The following is a 19,456-nucleotide window of genomic DNA, read 5'->3' as shown; positions in this document are numbered from 1 at the left end:
AAGAAACCCTACTATTTATAAACTTTTAAAAAATTCAAACAAAATTGTTATTCATATTTCAACTTGCTTCAAGAGACTTTCATATTTCTATTTCTATTTATTATTTCCAAGAGTGGGATTTTCGAACTCCCGGGGGAAAGTTAAGTATCACGAACGAACTTGCAATTTTTACACGTTATTCGTAAATGAAATTTACCTAACTCTGGTCGAGACTAATTTGCAGACAAAAACGTCGACGAAACGAAGCCATACGTATCGTATCGCAGTCAGTGTCCCGTGAAACGCGACTTCGTGCGACAACGGGGGGACACACGTTACTAATATGTATATCTATATGTATATGTATTTATATGTATGTACATTGATTCGCGTACGCAGAAAATGGTCCGTATCGTGTTTTTTCTGCGTTATCGTGGCTAAACGTGATTAAAAATACAAAATCGTTTGGTACAAAATGTACAGACTCCATCTGTCTCCTCCTTAATTTACATTCAAACGTCTCACATTTGGTAGTCGTAAAAGTATTCGCCGTCATACCGTATACGTACGCGTATATCTATATATACGATTCGTTTGGAACGTTTTAGTCAACTATAGGAAGACTTTGTCCGTTTTAAGTACAACCGACGATATATCAGACCAGCCAAACAGTCCGTGCGGTTCTTAACATGTAAATTTACCGCTACTGGTCTTTCGTTATTATGTCATATTTGCATGAAGTCTTACAGGTTTCTCCCACGAAGTTTCTTGAAACTTCGCACTATAATTAGCTCCTGATAGTTATAAAAGTATCTATTCGGTAACTTTTCGTTAATTACAGATATATAAAATTGTTAAATACGACTATTTTATGTATAATTTTATCAGCATTACTAAAAACTGCTATTTCCTAATTAAATACTTTATAAATAACTGCTCTTCTACATCGATTAATAAATAATAAAAAGAGTCGACGTAAAAAAAATTACTGTCTGTAATGTAAAGATATCTCCTTATACCCTTAAAAAATATTCAACCAGATTTGACAATAGTTTTACCAAAAAATAGAAATAATCACCAAAATCCGCACGAACTTTTTGGCCAGTCCGATGTGCAACGGTTGTCACGCCCGCGAAAATATTGGATATGCAGACTGGACGTTTCTCGCGTCGTTTAAATATTCTATTCTCTGTACCGGCTTATATCGTTCTCTATCCGTATCGAACGATTCGATCCATCACAGTTTCGAGTTTAGGACGGAAACGGGTTATTCCATGGATTATGCCGAGCTTAAAAGTTCTCTGCAACAATGATTATTAGACAGGTATTATTCTGAATATCAGCCCACTACTAGTCCCAACCCCCATTCGCAAACCTCTCGGCATTATTATTAATCGATCGATATCGAGTATAGTGGCAAATAGCGTGGTATGTACAGTACATGCGAAAGCATCGTCGCGAGAGAAGCGTGCGTTTTTTATTTATTAAGACATGGAACGAAAATTCCATTGACGTTGTGCCACGTCGAAATACTTACGTCGAAAGTTCTCTTCCCAGTAAACCAGTCCCGACTAATCCTGTTCGCGATCGACTTCTATTTAGTTGAGCTCTTCTCTCTGCTGCAAAAGTAAAGAGAAACGTTTACGTTCGTTCACATTCGGTGCTGAACGTTTGTACGTTATAATATAATTCCTGTTAATCCTCCAGTTGCAAACAAATAAAAAATAAAAAAAAAAAAACTAATGAGAAAATAAATCGTAGTTTTATTCGCCCCGAATGAGAAAAGAATAACGCAGTTTGTTCATAAGAGTTGCAACAGTTATCAAGAGGTTGTATTGTATTTTTAGAGGTTCTATTGAGATTAATATACGATTCATTTTTCACAGTTATGGAACAGATTTCACAACACTTATGAACAATTCTCTGTAATCGAGGAACGCCGTGAGCATCGATCGATCAGGATAACCATAACGTTGTTCCGTCGGCTGTTTCAGCGAAAAGTAGTTGCGTTGATCAACAGTGCAGAAAATTCTCTTTATTAATCTCTAAACATTACGTTATTTACAACGAATACGATTTACAAGCGATCGATACAAATTTACAAACTTTCTCGTATTAAAGCGACAGATTCGATCGTTGACATAATCTATCTGTATAAAGAGGTAGACGGGTAATAACACAGCCCTCAGTTTTATTCGTAAAAAGTTAACGCCTAAAATTGTGTTCAGAGGTAAATCAGTCTGTATTGGTCGGTCGTGTCAAACGATCGTTCGTGAAAAAGAAAATTAATATCAAAAAATATAGTAACAGCGCGCGTTAATATTAAAACGACCGATTATACTGGAATTTCAAGAACAAATAGCGCGTCGCGTTTCATCGTCGGGGTAAAACACAATAAAAAAAAAAAGAAGCTAATATCACGGGTGACGCTCGAAATTGAGCAAATTTTAATCAAAGCAACGATCAATGATTACGACTAAAATATCCATTTTAGTAATCGTTGCTTCGATTAAAATTTCCTCAACACTCTGCACGTGGTATAACACGTTCTCAGTCTTGCAATAATACCGGGTAATGAATTATCTCAATCATCGTAATTAAAGATTTACGGGCCCGACTTCCAAAATTTCCACATGTTTCTATCGCGTTTCTTTCTTTTCGGAGGCGTGGGCCCGTTTCCTCGACTGGTAGCGATCGCCGTGTCGTCGTCGTGTTCTCGTTTGGCCAATGACGCCGCGTTCCCCATAGACGCGAGACATATTTCCGCGTCGTCTGGTGCGTCGTGCTCGAGAACGAGAATCTTATCGTCGGCCATTTTCGTGGGACCGGTATAGTCCACGTGCGCCGTTACGGTATCGATCTCGATATGCGTTTCTGGCGAGTCCGCTGGCAATCTGTTCTTAGATAATCGTACCGACTCTTCGTTCTGTTTCGATATATCGTCGAAGTTTCTCGTTCGAATCAACGATCTCAACGGCGAGGAAACGTTGCTCGAGCGTCGAACAGGAAACAAGACAGTTTCGCTCGACGAGCTGGCCAAGTGATTGTACCATTTCCGTGACGTCGGGCTATGAGTGGATCTCGAGTGTCTCAGTCTGCGAGTTTGAACAGCACGGCGCACGAGGCTGTTGCTCTTACGTCTCTTGCTCACTATCACGCGTCTCGGTTTCGCCGGCGTCAACTTCATCGCCTCGCCCACCAGAATCGCCTTGTACAAAGACGGCGACCTCGTGTTCGCTCGCGCGTTCGACCTCAGCGAGGCGCGAAATACCGCGAACCTTTTCAGCTCGTCCACGACGGATCTGTACGACGACGCGACGGACTCGTCGTCGACGCGCACGCCGACCACCTGGAGCAAACGTCGCAGGGAATCGTCCGACGTGAGGCCGGCGACTCTCCGCGCTTCCGACGCAGCAGCCGGGCTTCGAGCTATCGTCAATGAAACATCTCTCTTGGGAGTTTCCTCGATCGACGGGCGAACGTCGAAACGGATTTTCTTCATCGTGGCCTCGTGTCTCCGCTGGCTCTCAAACGATTCGAATCTAGAGTGAGGTTTCCGTGGCGCTCTCTTGGCCCGCTCGAGCAACGCGCACTCATAGAGTTCTTGATGCTCCGTCGGTGTCGTGTAACACGTGGAATCGTCGTCGACGTTCCCACGGACCGTTTCCGTGAACGGCGAAACCGGCGAAACGGTCGCGACATTCTTAAGCCGTTGTTTGGCAAATTCTTTCAATTCGGGCGTTTTAACAAGCAACCTTCGTTGACGCATATTCTCCTTCCTCGCAGCTCTTGTCGTAGCGTACGTAGTCCTATAGAACTTACCACCAGCGGCGCGTGCTTGACGCTTGCGTCGTTGATCCGGTCGACTGAACGCGGAACCAGTTTGCAGCGCCTCCATTAAGCTGTCCATAACGCCTTCCTGCGTTTCGTGCGCGTTCATGTCGACCAGAGCGCGTTTACGGGCTGCCCGTGCCGCTTTCTCGACTTCCGCTTTTTCGCGCGCCTCCCTCGCCCTCCTCTGCTTCTCCTCGCTCTCCCGCAACTTTATTATCTCTCGTTGCGCGTGCTGCAACAAACAGAAAACACGATCGAAGACTGGTCCACGCTGTTCGATTCAATTACCCGCGATCAGCACTTACCATGAAATCGTCCTTGAACGTTTTTATGTCGCCGAAGAACTCCTCTATCGTGTACTTTTGCTTGTCGAAGGAGAAGAACTCCGATATCTCGGTGTACAGGCTGTCCATGTTCTTGAACATATTTTGCAAAACTTCGTACGATTCACGGGCTTTCTTCGCAAACGGCTGTAATCATGACACGGTTAAGGAAAACAACGGTTGACGCGACGAGTAATTAATCAATAATTAATTAACGAGTGTAGTAACGACGAATATGGAAAGGATACACCCATAACTCCGACAAACATGTCCTCGTCGGATTGGGGAACTTTGGCATTCGACAGATCCTGCTCAAGATTCCGGATGTTCGTTTCCATTTGACGCAACGTTCTCTGAACATTCTCCAACGACACTCGACTCGCTCTGTCCACGTGTGCCAGCTCTTCCGGGAAGTTCAAACACTCCGGGAATTTGTGTTCTATCGTGTCCACCAAGTAGTGCATAAGAGTCTGCTTGTTGTCGATATCTTTCGTACTGGTCAACTGGAAATCAGAACGAATGGATATCTTGAGACTCGGACAAAAATTTCAAATTAAGGGCTGAATAAGAGCACGGCTTCTAGCTATTTATTAACAATGAGCGATATCACTCGATTATTAAGATTCCAAATTAGAGAGGCTCCTTCAACTTCGAATTAAACGGTGCACTAACCTTCGTTAGAAAACTGATCTCGAATCCAAACGCCTGTCCGTTCTTCGACCCAGAATTCATATAGTTGCCGAGTAACAAAATCAATTCTAGAATTCTAGCGAACGTTTTGCTGCCCTTCACCTCCTCGCAGGCTGCAGTACCCGCCACTATGTCCGGCTTCACGTCTTGCACCAATTCTTCGTACCGTAGCATGAAACTCAACGACCTCAGTCTTGGCAATAGCCTCTTAATGGTCGATATCTGTTCAATCGTGAATGCACGACGATCAACTAAGTCGTACAAGCTATTTGCTAACGAGTCGTACATCGAGAACTACTCACGGTAACGCAAAACTGCTCAGCTTCCGTCAAATCGTCGTACTGGTCCTTGTAAAGCTGCAACTTCGACAGCAGATCGGGCGGTGGTAAAAACTGTATCAATCCCTGCAGTATATTATCCGATATAACGGGTCCTTCGCACTTCAGCAAACAGGACTTCACCTGTTCGAAGGACATATGCTTCAGAGTACCGCTGAGGAGTATAAGTATATTCTGCGCGGCTTTGCCGTCAAGAACTTTCAGGTCCTTCGCTTTCTTCGATGGAGCTGACCTGCGCAAACGCAAAGCGTATCGTTGATTATCTTACAACATTGCGTAATAAAATAAAATTGATGGTTCGAATCCGTACTTGTCCACGACGTCGTCGACTTTCTTCCCGCTCGGTTTCGATGCGAACTTCTGAGCCAGACCGTCCAGGATTTCAGGGCTCGCCAACCTATCTTCTTGCACTTTCGTCCAAAACGATTTTTCGGTAAGCTTGTGTGGCAGGATCTGCAACGCATCGCTCAGAATAAAGAACTAAGCTAGCACTAATTCGTATCAAATATTTGGTGTAAAAGGGTGAGGGTGTATTTGGGGAATAGAGAAGGACGAATCAATTGCTCACCGCCTTCCAATTCGCTCTCTTCAATGGAGCTTCCACTTCCCACTTCTTCTTGGGTTTTAGGCCCAGAGGTAGCGGTTGAGGGCCACCTAATACGGGGAATCCCGACATCATTGGTGGCGGAGCGGGGCCCAAACCCATTCCAGGCATAGGTGGTGGGGCGGGACCACGTGCACCGGGCATAGGTGGCGGTGGAGGTGGTGGTGGTCCCGCCGAACCCATCGCGGGTGGTCGCGGTGGGCCCATTCCGAAGGGTAGCGGTGGTGGTGGCGGTGGTGGAGGTCCTGATCCCCCCATGTTCGGAAGTGGGGGTGGTGGAGGCGGCGGAGGGCCTCCCATTCCAGGCGGAGCTGGACACGTGCCAACTTTCTGCGCATAAACAATAGTTCTTACCTTCTTTGAGCACGTGACATAACTTAAAAGCCAAATGTGGCTTGGTTTACGATTATATCTAGTATGGATCAAATATTGTTAAATATACTCACCCCACTACCGCCGCCAGGCCGAATCACTCCTTGCTCCAACTCCCTGATCTTGTTCTCTGCATGCTGAAGTTTCGCTTCGGCTTCCTGTCTGCTGGCTATCGCTTCTTCTAATTTCTGTGACATCTCGACCAACCGCCTCTCCTCTTCTGCCCTCGACTTTTCGACCAACGTGTCTATCAGCGGTTGGACATCGATTTGAAACCGTTTGGTCGCGCTAAAATCCGGGTCACAGCCTGAACGGTGCAGCACTATTTGCGACACACACTCCTCGATCAATTTGTAATACGCAGGCCTATCGATGAAACAGATCAATGAGGGTAAAGGTGAATATCAAATGAGACGCGTTCTTTTCGAGTATCTTTAGGACCTTCCTACCTCACCAAGGCGTCGTCTCTGACGAACAACAGATGTTGAATTATGGATAAAAAGTACGGTTCGGCCGACGTTTCCATCACCATATTTTTAATCACTTCGAAACAATCGTTCACGTCGTCCAGTTCCAATCGGACGTGATCGAACCTCTGCACGAATTCTTCGTAATCTTCCTCCTTGTGGTCGCTGAAGATCTTCAGATGCCTAGCCAGATCCTCCGACTCGTCCTTCTCGAGCATCTCCAGAATATCGGCCAGGCCTACTCGCATGATTTCGTTCCGCAGATGCAATCTGAAATCCAACTCTTCGGCGGAGGAGATGATGGAGTTTATCAGTTGAAGGCACTCCACCTGTAGAGACACGGCATGCGTTTAGCGAACAGAAAGATCGGTGCTCCAACAGCGTTGAACAAACGAACAGAAACGTACCCTTAAGTTTTCGTTCTTCTTGTTCATCAGTCCCTGAACAATCGGCAGAAACCTCTCCCTTCCTTTGAATTCACCGTTCATGGTAATGGCGTACAACACCTTTTTATGACTGTCGCTCGATATAAGGCAAACCGCGCCAAGCAATTTCACAGCCTCGGACATGACGGACGGTTTCGTCGGTTCCAGAGACCTCGCCACGATCGTAAGGGCTTCGTAGTGGGCCAACATCTCCTTTATACCGACGGTGTTGTTCATGATAGCCTTCAAGCATCGGATGCATTCGTACTGTATACGCTCGTAACGATTGTCGCTGTCGAACGATACAAAAACTAGGCTTTAACATCGCCAAAACTATTGCAGTTTACGAGGTAAATTAAACGTCGTTTCGTATACAGGGCGATTACAGAGACTGAGATAAGATGTAGTTCTGTTCTAACAAATTGATTCGAGAGAAAATTGAATCTCGCGACGGGGATTACTTTTAAACAGATTCGTGTCCGGTTCAGCTATTTCCATGTATGTACTACGACTTAGGTAGCTTTCCTTATTGTAGCAATGAAGCAACAACTTACAACAGTATGTTTTTTATCATTATTTAAAATTTAAAATGAATCATCGTGTAATATCATTTGACACGCAGCCCAGGTTTTCTTAGGCACGTTTCTCTTATTTTTCCTTGCACTTTACCGTCGAGGCATGCTACACTATCTTTATGTTTTTCCTGCGAACGTGAAATAATTATATTCAATTGTCCGAACTAGGTTCACAAGAAGGGTCCCTCGCGACGTTTAATTCTCTCATTACTGGTGTTGCTTGTTGCAGACAGGGATAATTTAGTATTTGAAAACGCAAGTCAGTAAACCCGGAGCTAGACTGGTCTTAGGACATAGGACATAGGACAACAAAGGGTTAAATGGAATAATATTTTCCCTTTGCATAGATCGAAATATAATAGTGTTACGGTATGGCCACTAAAAACGAAATACTTTACGCAAAATAAAAAATTACACCATGGAAAGTTAGTTTCCATTACAGGATTCAACTTTCTTCTGTATCGACTTTTTGTATCCAAGCATTTGGAAACAAGCTACAGCTTATATCAGTTTTTTGAATCACCATGTATTGCACGTCGGAACAACGGGCAGGCATCATGCAAGGAATCGACGAATGGAAAACTATGCGCTCTGCTATTTGTCGCTAATTACCGAAGCGTTAATCGGGACTCGTGACTCTCTCGCTGAGAAAGATCGATCCTTGACGTAAAAACAATCTTCGTGGGATATCGGCGTGCCACGCCTATGGGGGGGGTTTGTTACTCGATACGTGTGCGTGCACGCACGCACAGACACACGTATACATACCGACACACACACACGTACACATACATACGCGTGCACACGCACGCAAAATACTCGGTCGTTCCGTCTCTTGCGTACATTGTACCGAAAGCTAAGAGCGAAAATAAAAAAAAGGAAACGGTGCAAAGAAAATTCTATCGCTAACAAAAAAACTAAAGCAAATAGTATTATTACGTGAATTACCTATCGTAATATATGAAGGCACTGTAATAGAACAACAGGACGATTAGAGATTCTTCGTCGAACGATATCGGATACCGACGCTATGGCGTAACGCAATGATTCGCCGTGTTCTAGTGTACTTACTTCCGATAGCACTCGTTCAGCGTCGCTAAAACCTGTTTCAGTCCCTTCGTTCCGAATTCTTGTACCCAGCTCAGAGGATTGTTGGTCAACGCTATTCTCAACGACTCGACGCAATTGTAGATTTTGTTGACGCTCAGGTCTGGCTGCGCTAAATATTGTATGTAATCCGCCGGTTTGTCGAACTTCGACCTGTTCTCCTGTATGCTGCCCTTATAATGGAGAACCAACATCTCTTTCTTCTTCGTTTCCGACTGCTGACGCAACGGTTCCTTCTTCTCCTCGGTCAGATTCATGTTGGCCTAAACAACGAAGAGCGCTGGTTAAGTAAGTTTCTGGTTAACGCGCGAGACTACAGAAAATACAGAAAATGTGATCGGTAACGATCGATTCTGCTCACCAACATCTCCTCGAATCTATCGTTCACCGTTTCCTCATCCATCCTCTCGATGATGGAACGTTGTTGTTCGATCTCGTTGAAGTCATCGCCGGAATGGGGCCGGGGGATCGTGTGGTTTCCCGAACCACTTCTGACCCCACCTCCACGCCCGGACTTTTTTGGTCGGCCGAACCATGTGTCCAGCTGAAACACGACCATGAAAATCAATCGAAACGCGTACATTCAACGAGAACCAGGGGGTCAAATCGTGGCCCCCTGGCATCATTGCGACTTGCAAAGTTTACCCATTAACTCGTTTAAAAAATTGTCAGACAATGCGTATTCATTCTTCAAATCCGGACTTAAAAAATTACCAGAGCGTTGGAAAGAGGACGTGAACGATGTGCGTACGTTCTTATTCTATGGAATTTACACTTGTTAACCTTTTATACTGAAAGTAATCGTGAACCAAATGTTGGAACGTTTGTACAAATGGACTATTCTATTATGATATAAATAGCTACAGTAGAATTCCGATTATCCAGCACCCAGTTATCCGGAATGTCCGAATAACCGGCATAGTGACCCCGACTATTCTTCGGCAAATGTTACGGATTATATCTCACCCAGCAGTGACCTCGATACTGAACAGTTGACGAACAAAACGTAGGAATTTTATATATTTTATTTTTTATTAATAAATTGTATTACTACATTGCCCATAGTTGTGTTTATTAAAAATTAAACACAAATTTTGAAGAAAAATCGACAGGCAATAGGTGTAGAAATTAAAAAGTTGAAATCATTCTGAAAAAATTATTTTTGGTTGCGGGGGTCCATTACAATCATTTTTGGTAAATACACATGCCCCCGAATTCCTACGCACTTTCGAGAAAAAAATTTGAGTAGGTGGACAAGGTCGAAAAAATTAAAAAATTTCAAATCGTTCTAGAAAAATTATTTTTAGCTGTAGGGGTCAATTACAATCATCTTTGGTGAATATACATACCCCCGAAATCCTACGTGTTTTTGAGAAAAAAATTCGAGTAGGTGGACAAGGTCGAAAGAATTAAAAAATTTCAAATCGTTCTAGAAAAATTATTTTTAGCTGTAGGGGTCAATTACAATCATCTTTGGTGAATATACATACCCCCGAAATCCTACGTGTTTTTGAGAAAAAAATTCGAGTAGGTGGACAAGGTCGAAAAAATTTTAAAATTTCAAATCGTTCTGGAAAAATTATTTATAGCTGCACGAGTCAATTACAATCATTTTTTGTGAATACACATACCCCCAAAATTCTGCACGCTTTCGAGAAAAAAATTCTTTTCTAAATTCATTTCTGGTATTACCCCAATCCCGAATATGCTAAATAACCGGAATTTTACTGTATATTGTTTTTATTCCCTTTGTGAGCAATAAATACTATGTATTTTATTACTTTTATTCGATACTCTTATAAATACTTGGAAAATAAGTCCTCGAAGTGAAAGCCCGGTATCTGAATGAGGTTTATCGTCGCAATAAAGTAAAAAACACTGAAACCAATGATTGAGATTTGATGAGCATATCATTCATAGTTTACGAGACACTTTAATATCGAAGTTCCAGCTCAAGTATAAACAGCTTCCAAATAAAACGTGGAAACCAAAATAAACGAAAATTATTGACTGGAGTAACCCATGCTCTGTCAATATGAAAAACCTAACTGAAGTCAGACTTTCACTCGAGGAACTTTTCTTGTTAGTAAATTCCATCCTAATCGGCCAATCGTCTAGTAGTAAATAAAAACGTACATATTTGAATTGGCGTAAAAATAAAAAAACGAATTAAATATTACAATATACATATATTGTTGTATGTAATTTGAAACTCAAAAACGCTCCCTCAATGTTTCTTGTAAGCTAATATAAGCGGTTACATTTCCATGCATCTGACTCAGCACACTTTTGAAAAGGATCTTTATTCTGTTTTTCAAATTTCGTTTTACTAACACATACCTATTTGCTACTTTTGCGTAAAATTGTGTTAACGACATCTATCTGTCACGTAATTCCCGACTGTTGGAACGATTCTAACTATCACTCGAAGGACATAACGAGTTACGCACTAATTTCCCCGTTATTGACGCGAGTCCATTGAAATTTGATAGTTGTGAAAGTGATAGTGTAAGTCCATATTTGTGGGCACAAAAAACATTTTTATCAAAAGAGGTGAATACTACACTAGCTTGATTTATTTTACTTTAAATTCATATGATAGAATTTGATGAATTCAAATATAACGTGTTCATTTCAAACAAGGCTGGTATGTGTCGCTTTTGCTTCTATACTGCTTGAAATATCTGGTAAATTTACTTATTAGCGGTCACAAATTATCGCTTATCAATATCTTTCACACGACTGAAATGTAAAGCATTTTATATCTCGATACCGGGACAAACAGACGTAACGATAATATTCATAATGAACGACTTAAGATAATAGATAAAACATTCCATAAAATGACACACCCGCCTTCAAACAAAACTTTGAAACGCCGACTTACTTTTCGGTTCGTCACCCCTTGCTAACCCCTTAATGCTCCGACTTTTCTAGATCGTCTCGCGGAACTAAGAACGCGCGTCGTGTTGCTCAACAAACCGTGCAAAGTACCGTACGAAATTGCTCACGAACCTCAGAGATACACAAAATTTAATTCGAATATCAGTTAATTGATAATACCAACGTATAGCAATTTATTAAACAAGAAAAAAAAAAACAGTTGGAGATCCCTCACGCGAAAATCGCCAGCCGCCATTAAAGTGTTCAACTTTTGTAAGTTCTACAATACATTAATGAAATTACATTTTCGAAATATTACTTATTTTGTCCATGGGAAATTAATCATGGACGAAGTTTCTTAAAACATCAAATTGTTAAACAAGATTCGAAATGACTAAACGCTACGGAAAACTAAAAAGTTAACACTTATCAAGATCCTCTCAATATTATCTTTAACTCATGATATCATACAGTTAGTATACGCACGATGCTTGAACGCAACATGACGCAAAGAGAAATATTTCCCCGATTGGTTGGCACTACTGTTGCAATACAACAAAATACGATACGTTCTACAATTGAAATTTTTATTCATCCTATATTCCTTATTTGAAATTTCTGATCGCATACGAGAATTTTGCGCCGTTTCTGATGGACGTAGAGCAGCCACTCTTACCCAATCTGTGATCATAGGTTGAACCGTTCGAACTGACGGGCTAAAACGATATCCTGCCGCCGGTAACGAGAAACGTGCGAATCACCGAACAGTGTTACGCAAACTCGCAACTACCCCTGATGTCCAGCCGATTTCTGGCACCTCCATCGATCACGACCACCGTGTTCTCCACTCGCGTGTTCAACGTTAGCGGGAAATTCTTTGCGCGCCCGCGACGGAGAATTTCACGTCGAAAAGATAAGCCTTAAAAATCGAAGGTGCGAAAAACAACTCGGTTTCGTCACGTGTCGCAACTCCACCGATAACTTGATGGATTTCTTTCCTTCGTTCGATAACCGAATCTAAAGTACTCGTAGTGCAAATACCGCCGATTTTCTCGATAACGACCCGTCGAGCAGTCGTCGCGATGCACGTAAGATTAAGGTAACGGAATCACCAGCGAGCGAGTCATCGAACGGACCAAAAGAAGGGAAGATCGAGATCGCGGAGGCCCGAGCGAAGAGTGGAGGGACGCGCACGCGCACGCGCAGTCACCGATTCTGCCCACGTCCGGTTAGATCGCTAGCTCGACGACCATGGATCGCGGTGCAGATCGTAGACAGTCGCGCCTTTCGATGTTCATCGACGGAACGGGAAACCGTTTTCTCCACACCGGTCGAAAACAGTTCTCGACAATTTTAAACTGCGATTAGTGATGGTCGTTTGGAATCTGTGGCTCGATCCTTTGCGGTTCTATGTCGAGCTGGACGCGTCATCGCATCTCATTAAAGCTCAACTCGACATAGAATCTTTTCCTAATATTATTCTTCGATATTTCTGTTTCTAGACAATCTATGTATACATATTTTGTTGTGAATCCTCTTTTTAAATTTTGCTACTTTGGGAAGATCTTCCACTCGAAGTAACAATGTAATAGAATTAGAAATAGACCTGATCTCATCTCGATCATATTGTACATGCAAGATAGATGCAACTGTTTTGATTTGAATAATGTTCGAAGCAATTCGATACAGTTTCGAGACCACACCACGCAGTCTTGGTTCATAACTGACTATTACAAAAATAGGGGCACTATTTCGATTACGTTTCGTTGACAGTTGCTGCGTCAACGTAACTATTCCATCTCGAGAGATACAACACGAAGCATCGTGAGTCACGGTCCACATTTTACGCATCAGAATCCATCCGATTGTATCATACTCGCAAATAGTACAAGGCTTCGACGATTTGTCCGAAATCGGTAACTATAGCGCGAGATTTGGTAAACTTTTTCCAAGTAAGACCGCGTAATAATTATTTTAGATTTTGCGGGCCAACGAGTAACATCAAAATTACAGAATTTTTGTATCGAAGAAGTACAGAAGTTTATATTTGTAATTCGTACAAATATAATTTTAGAGATATTGATCTGTCGCGTGGGAAATAATTTTCGAAGAACTATGTCTTATTATAGACTGGTACAAGAATATTATGATAAATGTGTACGATATGATGGAATGTTGCTTGCTTACACAGTCTGTGGTTTTGAAGGACACACCGTTAGGCTACAGTACAACAAGTGTATAGCAAAATGTCAACAACTAAGGAAGATATGGAAGACAGAACGAGGAAAGTTTGTTGCAATAAACGAGAATAAAAATATGCAACCATAAAATTCCATGAAACTCCATTAAATTAAACAACTTCCACCTGTACTATTTTCTATATTTACAAATAACCCATTTTCATAAGTTTATTTGTTCAGTCTTCAGGGTTAAGAATGCTTCGTATAAAGCGTTACTGCAATGTTCATATTATGCATCTCGCTAAACACGCGTCATTAAATATTACTCAGCACTTTTAATAAATTTTCACGCGGCGCATCGCTGATCTGTTTCGGTAATTTTTGGCACACAGCCACGAGATGCAAAACAATATACTGTCTGGCCATTAAACATAGATGGGACAACTTTCATCTAACAAATTTCGAACAACGAATAAAAGATAAATAATTATTAAAAAGAAACTGTTACACTTTGGTTTCACTGATTATCTGCTTTCCGAATTAAATGTTGCCTCTGCTGCTGAAGCACAATTTCACGGATCCAAAAATCGCATAATTCCACTGTTAAGCATCGCGAACGCAAGTTTCAGTGTTTTTTTATTTTGTAACTATTTTTCGCGCCTTTTTTACCTGCCTTCTTCTCTCCGCCATCTCGCCAAAGTCGCTCGATCGACACACCGCAGTTCTATCTTTCGAAAAGCTAAAAGCAAAGGACTGCGTTTATTCTCGATTTTTGGTAGAATGCAGAGAGAATGACAGAAGCGAGGAAAAAAGTTGCACGCACAGATGAGATCACTCGAGCGAACGGTTGATGATGTAACCGACCACGACCGGTACTCGCGTGCTTTCGTTTTGTATCCGTTTCTTCCATTTTTTATTCCCTTCATCAGTGCGCACAGTGGGTTAGAATTCCTTCGTAGCGCGACAAAATTAATTGCCCGACGTCAGTAAGAACTGTAGGAAAATATTTTACAAATGATTTCTTTCATATTTTCATATCGTTCATAATTGTTTTCTGCCTTCGTTCACTTAAACCGGCGATTCTTTATCGATCATGCGCTGTAAAGCCAACTGCACTATACATACCGACAAACGTAATCAATTTTTGTTTAAAGTTTTTCAAATGATTACTTTAATCATTACAATTATTATTTAATGCAAATTTCGTCCAATTCTAAATATATTACAATATACCTAATTATATTATCTTTTAATACCAAAAGGAAAATTTTCGAGCCTTTATGTATAAGTTACACAGAATTGGTACCGTTTCACTTGAAATATATGGACAATTATTTCTATCGCAATATTTGTAATTATTTATCACAATAACGACCTCACCGATTTGAATGACTTTGAAGTACATTGGAGGGGGGAAGGTCATTAAGTATCCTCAACCTATCAATAAGTGTTATTCCCACACACTTTTGAAGTTACAAGTATTAGAAGATAAGAGAATAATAGTAGGTTATTATAATCTACTTTGAATTCACGTGTGAGTTCGTTTATTCGTCATTATTGTACTGAACACAGACTTACACCTAACTCAGGCTATTACTTTCTGTCTAGAACACGCACGAACCTTTTTAACATTCTTTAAAATCATTGAAATTGATGAGGTTCTGGTATAATGCTAATAATTATTGTTAATGTTAAATAATGTTCAAAAGTGTTCTAAAGGAATATTATTAATCCGAGTTATTATTTCAATGCCTGCTATGAAAAGCGCAAGATTCCTGATTATGACATACTAATCACCTAACGATTTACGTAGATGGATTTAGTACCATAATTCAGGTTTCTAATACTCACACTGAGAACTAAAAATGACCGACAATTAGTTTTTCCTCCGGAACATCAGTATTTACCTTCTTCCTCCAACATACTTCTAGACCGTTGAAATCAGTCAGGTCGTTAATACGGTAAATAATTATAAACATTGCAGCCGCTTGTACTACAAGAACAGAGTTTTCTCCTTAAACTTTTACATCCACGCTACAATATGTTACAATGTAAATTATGATCAACATCTGCACAATTTTCCGAACAGAAAAATAAAACAATAATCATGTCTGAAAAATTTATATTCTATGTAGTTTAAGCAAACAAAAGACGAAACAATTAGATATCGTACAAAAATATTCAAATTACTTGCTGAATATTTTCTCATGCGTAACTCTCGCTGAATGGAGACAATTATTTCTGTCGCGCTACGAATGAATTCTGTTCCGCTACGGAACGTTAGATAAAAAAAAAAAAAAAAAAAAGAAACGCGCGCAAGTGTTATGCTCTTCCGTCGTTCACGCCTCGTTTAGAAATTTAGAATAGCATGAAAGAGAAAAGGAGAAAAACGGAAGACCGGTTTTCGACCAACAAATTCCCTGAAAACTTTGCGAAATGTTCGATTTGAAATCGACAAGTTGTACCGTATTAGCAGTTACAGTGATTCGCAAAATTATTGGCTCACGCGGTAAGCGATAGAAGTTTGAAGGGTAAAATAAATAATACGAGAGCTTTTTACGCTTTTTATTTCAACATGTTTCGACCATGGACTTACAATACAATAAAAAAAAACAATATCATCGCTTATAATTATATAAAAATGAAAAGAAACGATTCCGTGCATCGTTTGACGTCACAAAATTATTAGCACACGTTAAAAAAATTAATAAACTCAACTTTGTTATAATTGTTATAACAACAGCAAATAAAAGAAAAGAATATCGGAATTAAATTGTTTTTCGTAAACTATATCAGATGTGCCAATAACTTTGTGACGTCAATCAATGCACGGAATCGTTTGATATTTTTACAACTACATAATTTTCATAGTATTGTAAGTTCATCGTTCAAACATATATTTAAAATTAAAAGTGTAAAATAATCTTTTATTTTACTTATTTTCCCTTCGTATCCCCCACCGCTTCTTGCGTGTGCCAATAATTTTGCGGGCTCGCTACAGCTGCAATTCGCGTTCAGCGTTCGAATTCCATCGGCTCGAGACACGCAGAAACACACGGAACGCAAGTTGAAATGGTAAAAACCGTTGATGTTCATCGCGTTAAATTGTCACGACCCTGGTGGCTCGTTACCTTGTCCTAATAATTTGTACGTCGTGCATCGCGGTTTCGCGCTCGTAATCTTTTCCGTACGTGGAACGATTTACCTTGAGCAATTCGTCGTGACTCATACCGAATAGAGTGCCTATCTTTGATTGCCGTGTTTGAGGACTCGGTCGATTTTTGCCGTTTCAAAACCGGCGCGAACGAAATTTGCTTTGGACGACGATACGCGACCCACGTAAACCGAGCCATCGCCAAGCCACTGCAATTGAAACCATCTAGTAGCAACAGCTTTTTTTTTCTGTTATCGCGCTATTCCGGACAGAGGCGATAAATGTACCACAGGAAACGCGACGCACGAGTACGCGCTGGACGCGTATCGCTGTCGAGCAGCATTTACGTTTAATACGTTTAACGCATTAACACGTTTAATTTCGCACGATGTAAACACTGCTTCTTTCCCACCTATTCGATAGCGCCATACATCGTCGTGTCGGTATTCTACGTCTTCTCGATCATTTTAATAATTTGCACAGGAGCGAAATCGTTACGAAATCTATTTAGCATACTCTTGCGTCACCGCAACGTTACATCCAACACGTATCGTCTTCCCAATTGTCTACCTGCTTGTCGGTGAATTTTATGCAAATTGATATAACGAACTCAACCACCGCCAGACGAAAAAAGACACCGTACCTCGACGAGGAGGAAAATCAGAAATATTGCCAATTTTACCCTGCATTGGTTGGATATCTTTTTTCCTCTGTGCACCCCTATAAATTATAATTTAGTATCAAAACCTTGAATACTTACAAAACCAGCAGACGATTTGTCTTTTCTATTGGCCATAGTTTAATCTTCCCCGACCGTTACCTTCGAGTATGCATTTTTTTTCCTGCCACAGATAAGGAGAACCTCTTTCAGTTTTCTTTAGTTTCAGATAACAGATTACGCATCTTTTAAAAAATATATATATATATACACATATTTATAGATATAAATTCAACCAACAGGATTCTTTGCAAACTTGAACAATATTAATCTAGATAATACAGTAAAAATTGGGGGATTCTAAATTTGTAAGAAATCAAACAGGTGGTTCCAAGTGAAATCTTTCTACCACTGTGAGAGTGTTAAACTAATCATTACAACTTTGATGCCATAACTTGAAGAACGTAAGCTATGAGCTAATAACTAATTTTGTTTTGTATATACCTCAAACGATGGAGCGGAAGCCCTGAGAGTGCATTAGAAAAAGAGTATCTGGCAATTCTGTAATGATAACAGAGTAAAGCATCGCTGTAATAAAATTAGAATGAGACTGTTTCCATTGTTTCTGTCGTTACAAAAAACATTAACAAACCAAACCATAGGGAAGTAAACATTGGATATTAAGAAGCACAGTCGCAAATAGAAGAGGGAAAAGTTAAACGTTTGGTATTTATTTCGTAATCTATCGTGCAGCTATCATACTTACTTGGTTCAACTGAAAATTTTTTTCGTCAAAACACACTTTCAGTGATCGTAGATTCAGCGTTGTTTACATTCGTTCGTAGATCGAATTAGATCAACCGGCAACGTGCATCAACGGTTTGCCATGAATCGAATAAAGCGTACTTGCACTTTCTCGTACGTAGTAAAATGACCTTTCCAGAGAAAAATATTAAATTTCATCCGTTATGACAATGAAACACCTGCCAATACGAGGCAACCTCCTGAAGACAAAAACCGCCAAGTTATTAAATGAAATTCCTCCCTTTCTAAGATAAACAGATCAGTTCACAGAAGGTACACCAATAACGATTAATACACACCTGAACGATAAAACCGTCGCATCGGTTAATATTGGTCAAAAGAATGGTACTCGTATTAGAGCCAGTAACACGCGAAACGCTACGAGAGAAACAACAGCGCCAACGAGAGACGAAACGCGAATGTCATTCCCTCGACATAAGTTTCCACGTCGGTATTACAGATATTTTCGATCATTTGTAACTGTTCCCTTCAGATTAAAAAACAATTTAAAAAATTGCTCAACGAATTGTAAACAAAATCATAAATTCAATTTAATGATAGGAATAATTTCAAAAGCTTTGTTAGGGGCCGAATTATGTAAAAATATATTTATAGACCTTCTTTTGCATGATGTGTTTATTTTTAATTATTTTTATCCGATGTACGATAAATATATCTTTTTAAAGATTTTATAACTGTTGGATTCACCTCTGTATAATAAAGGCATCAAAAAGTTGATAGTATATGACAGTGTAATGATTATAAATCATTTGGGAATTCATTTTTTTTTGTATAACTGTACTTCCTATATAAGGCAGCCTCAACCATGCGTATCAACAATGTTATGAAAGATATGAATTGAAACACGAATTTTTATGAGAGGTTGGTATTTCCCCCACCCACCGTCTAACAATTTACTACAACAGAAAGTGATAACACTTGTCTGGGGTTTCGAGATTAACATATCTATACCTGTCAACAATTAATAGCTTCTAATCGCTATTACTGCACTCCTTTATTCTTTATCGATGTCTTCATTTAAATTTGATTAGATTGTGAAAAT

The 19,456-nt window shown here is 40.4% G+C and overlaps 1 protein-coding gene across 3 annotated transcripts; it reads right to left on the bottom strand.

Annotated features, from left to right (window-relative positions):
* Positions 1–480: 480 nt before the first annotated feature.
* LOC122405138 (protein diaphanous) lies at positions 481–18,783 on the bottom strand. Of its 3 annotated transcripts, XM_043409666.1 has the most exons (19): positions 18,693–18,783; positions 18,356–18,593; positions 18,094–18,150; positions 17,692–17,773; positions 9,076–9,258; positions 8,679–8,977; positions 8,556–8,576; positions 7,015–7,324; positions 6,590–6,936; positions 6,215–6,506; positions 5,733–6,098; positions 5,475–5,617; positions 5,129–5,396; positions 4,809–5,048; positions 4,385–4,639; positions 4,119–4,283; positions 3,802–4,045; positions 1,517–1,598; positions 481–1,280 (listed from the first exon to the last, which is right to left on the bottom strand). In XM_043409666.1, exons 4-19 carry the CDS (start codon positions 17,725–17,727, stop codon positions 1,259–1,261), a joined length of 3,273 nt encoding a protein of 1,090 aa, XP_043265601.1. In that variant the 5' UTR covers positions 17,728–17,773; positions 18,094–18,150; positions 18,356–18,593; positions 18,693–18,783; the 3' UTR covers positions 481–1,258. The 3 variants fall into 3 exon arrangements, with proteins under 3 accessions (XP_043265601.1, XP_043265602.1, XP_043265605.1); XM_043409667.1 differs by lacking the exon at positions 8,556–8,576; XM_043409670.1 differs by lacking the exons at positions 17,692–17,773; positions 18,094–18,150; positions 18,356–18,593; positions 18,693–18,783 and adding an exon at positions 11,602–11,851.
* Between the last annotated feature and the right edge of the window lie 673 nt (positions 18,784–19,456).

Source organism: Colletes gigas, unplaced genomic scaffold (assembly GCF_013123115.1).
Source record: "Colletes gigas isolate AHSC1104 unplaced genomic scaffold, ASM1312311v1 Colletes_gigas_Sc00004, whole genome shotgun sequence".
Classification (NCBI taxonomy): domain Eukaryota; kingdom Metazoa; phylum Arthropoda; class Insecta; order Hymenoptera; family Colletidae; genus Colletes; species Colletes gigas.
This window is presented reverse-complemented; position numbering and strand designations above follow the sequence as displayed.

Excerpts from the sequence above, each read along its gene's own strand:
- LOC122405138 (XM_043409666.1), bottom strand. The coding sequence starts at position 17,727 with ATGGCCAATAGAAAAGACAAATCGTCTGCTGGTTTT. Across the intron at positions 4,640-4,808 it reads AGATCAGTTTTCTAACGAAG|TTGACCAGTACGAAAGATAT; the intron begins GTTAGTGCACCG and ends TCTGATTTCCAG. Across the intron at positions 4,046-4,118 it reads CGTTCAAGGACGATTTCATG|CACGCGCAACGAGAGATAAT; the intron begins GTAAGTGCTGAT and ends TGTTTGTTGCAG.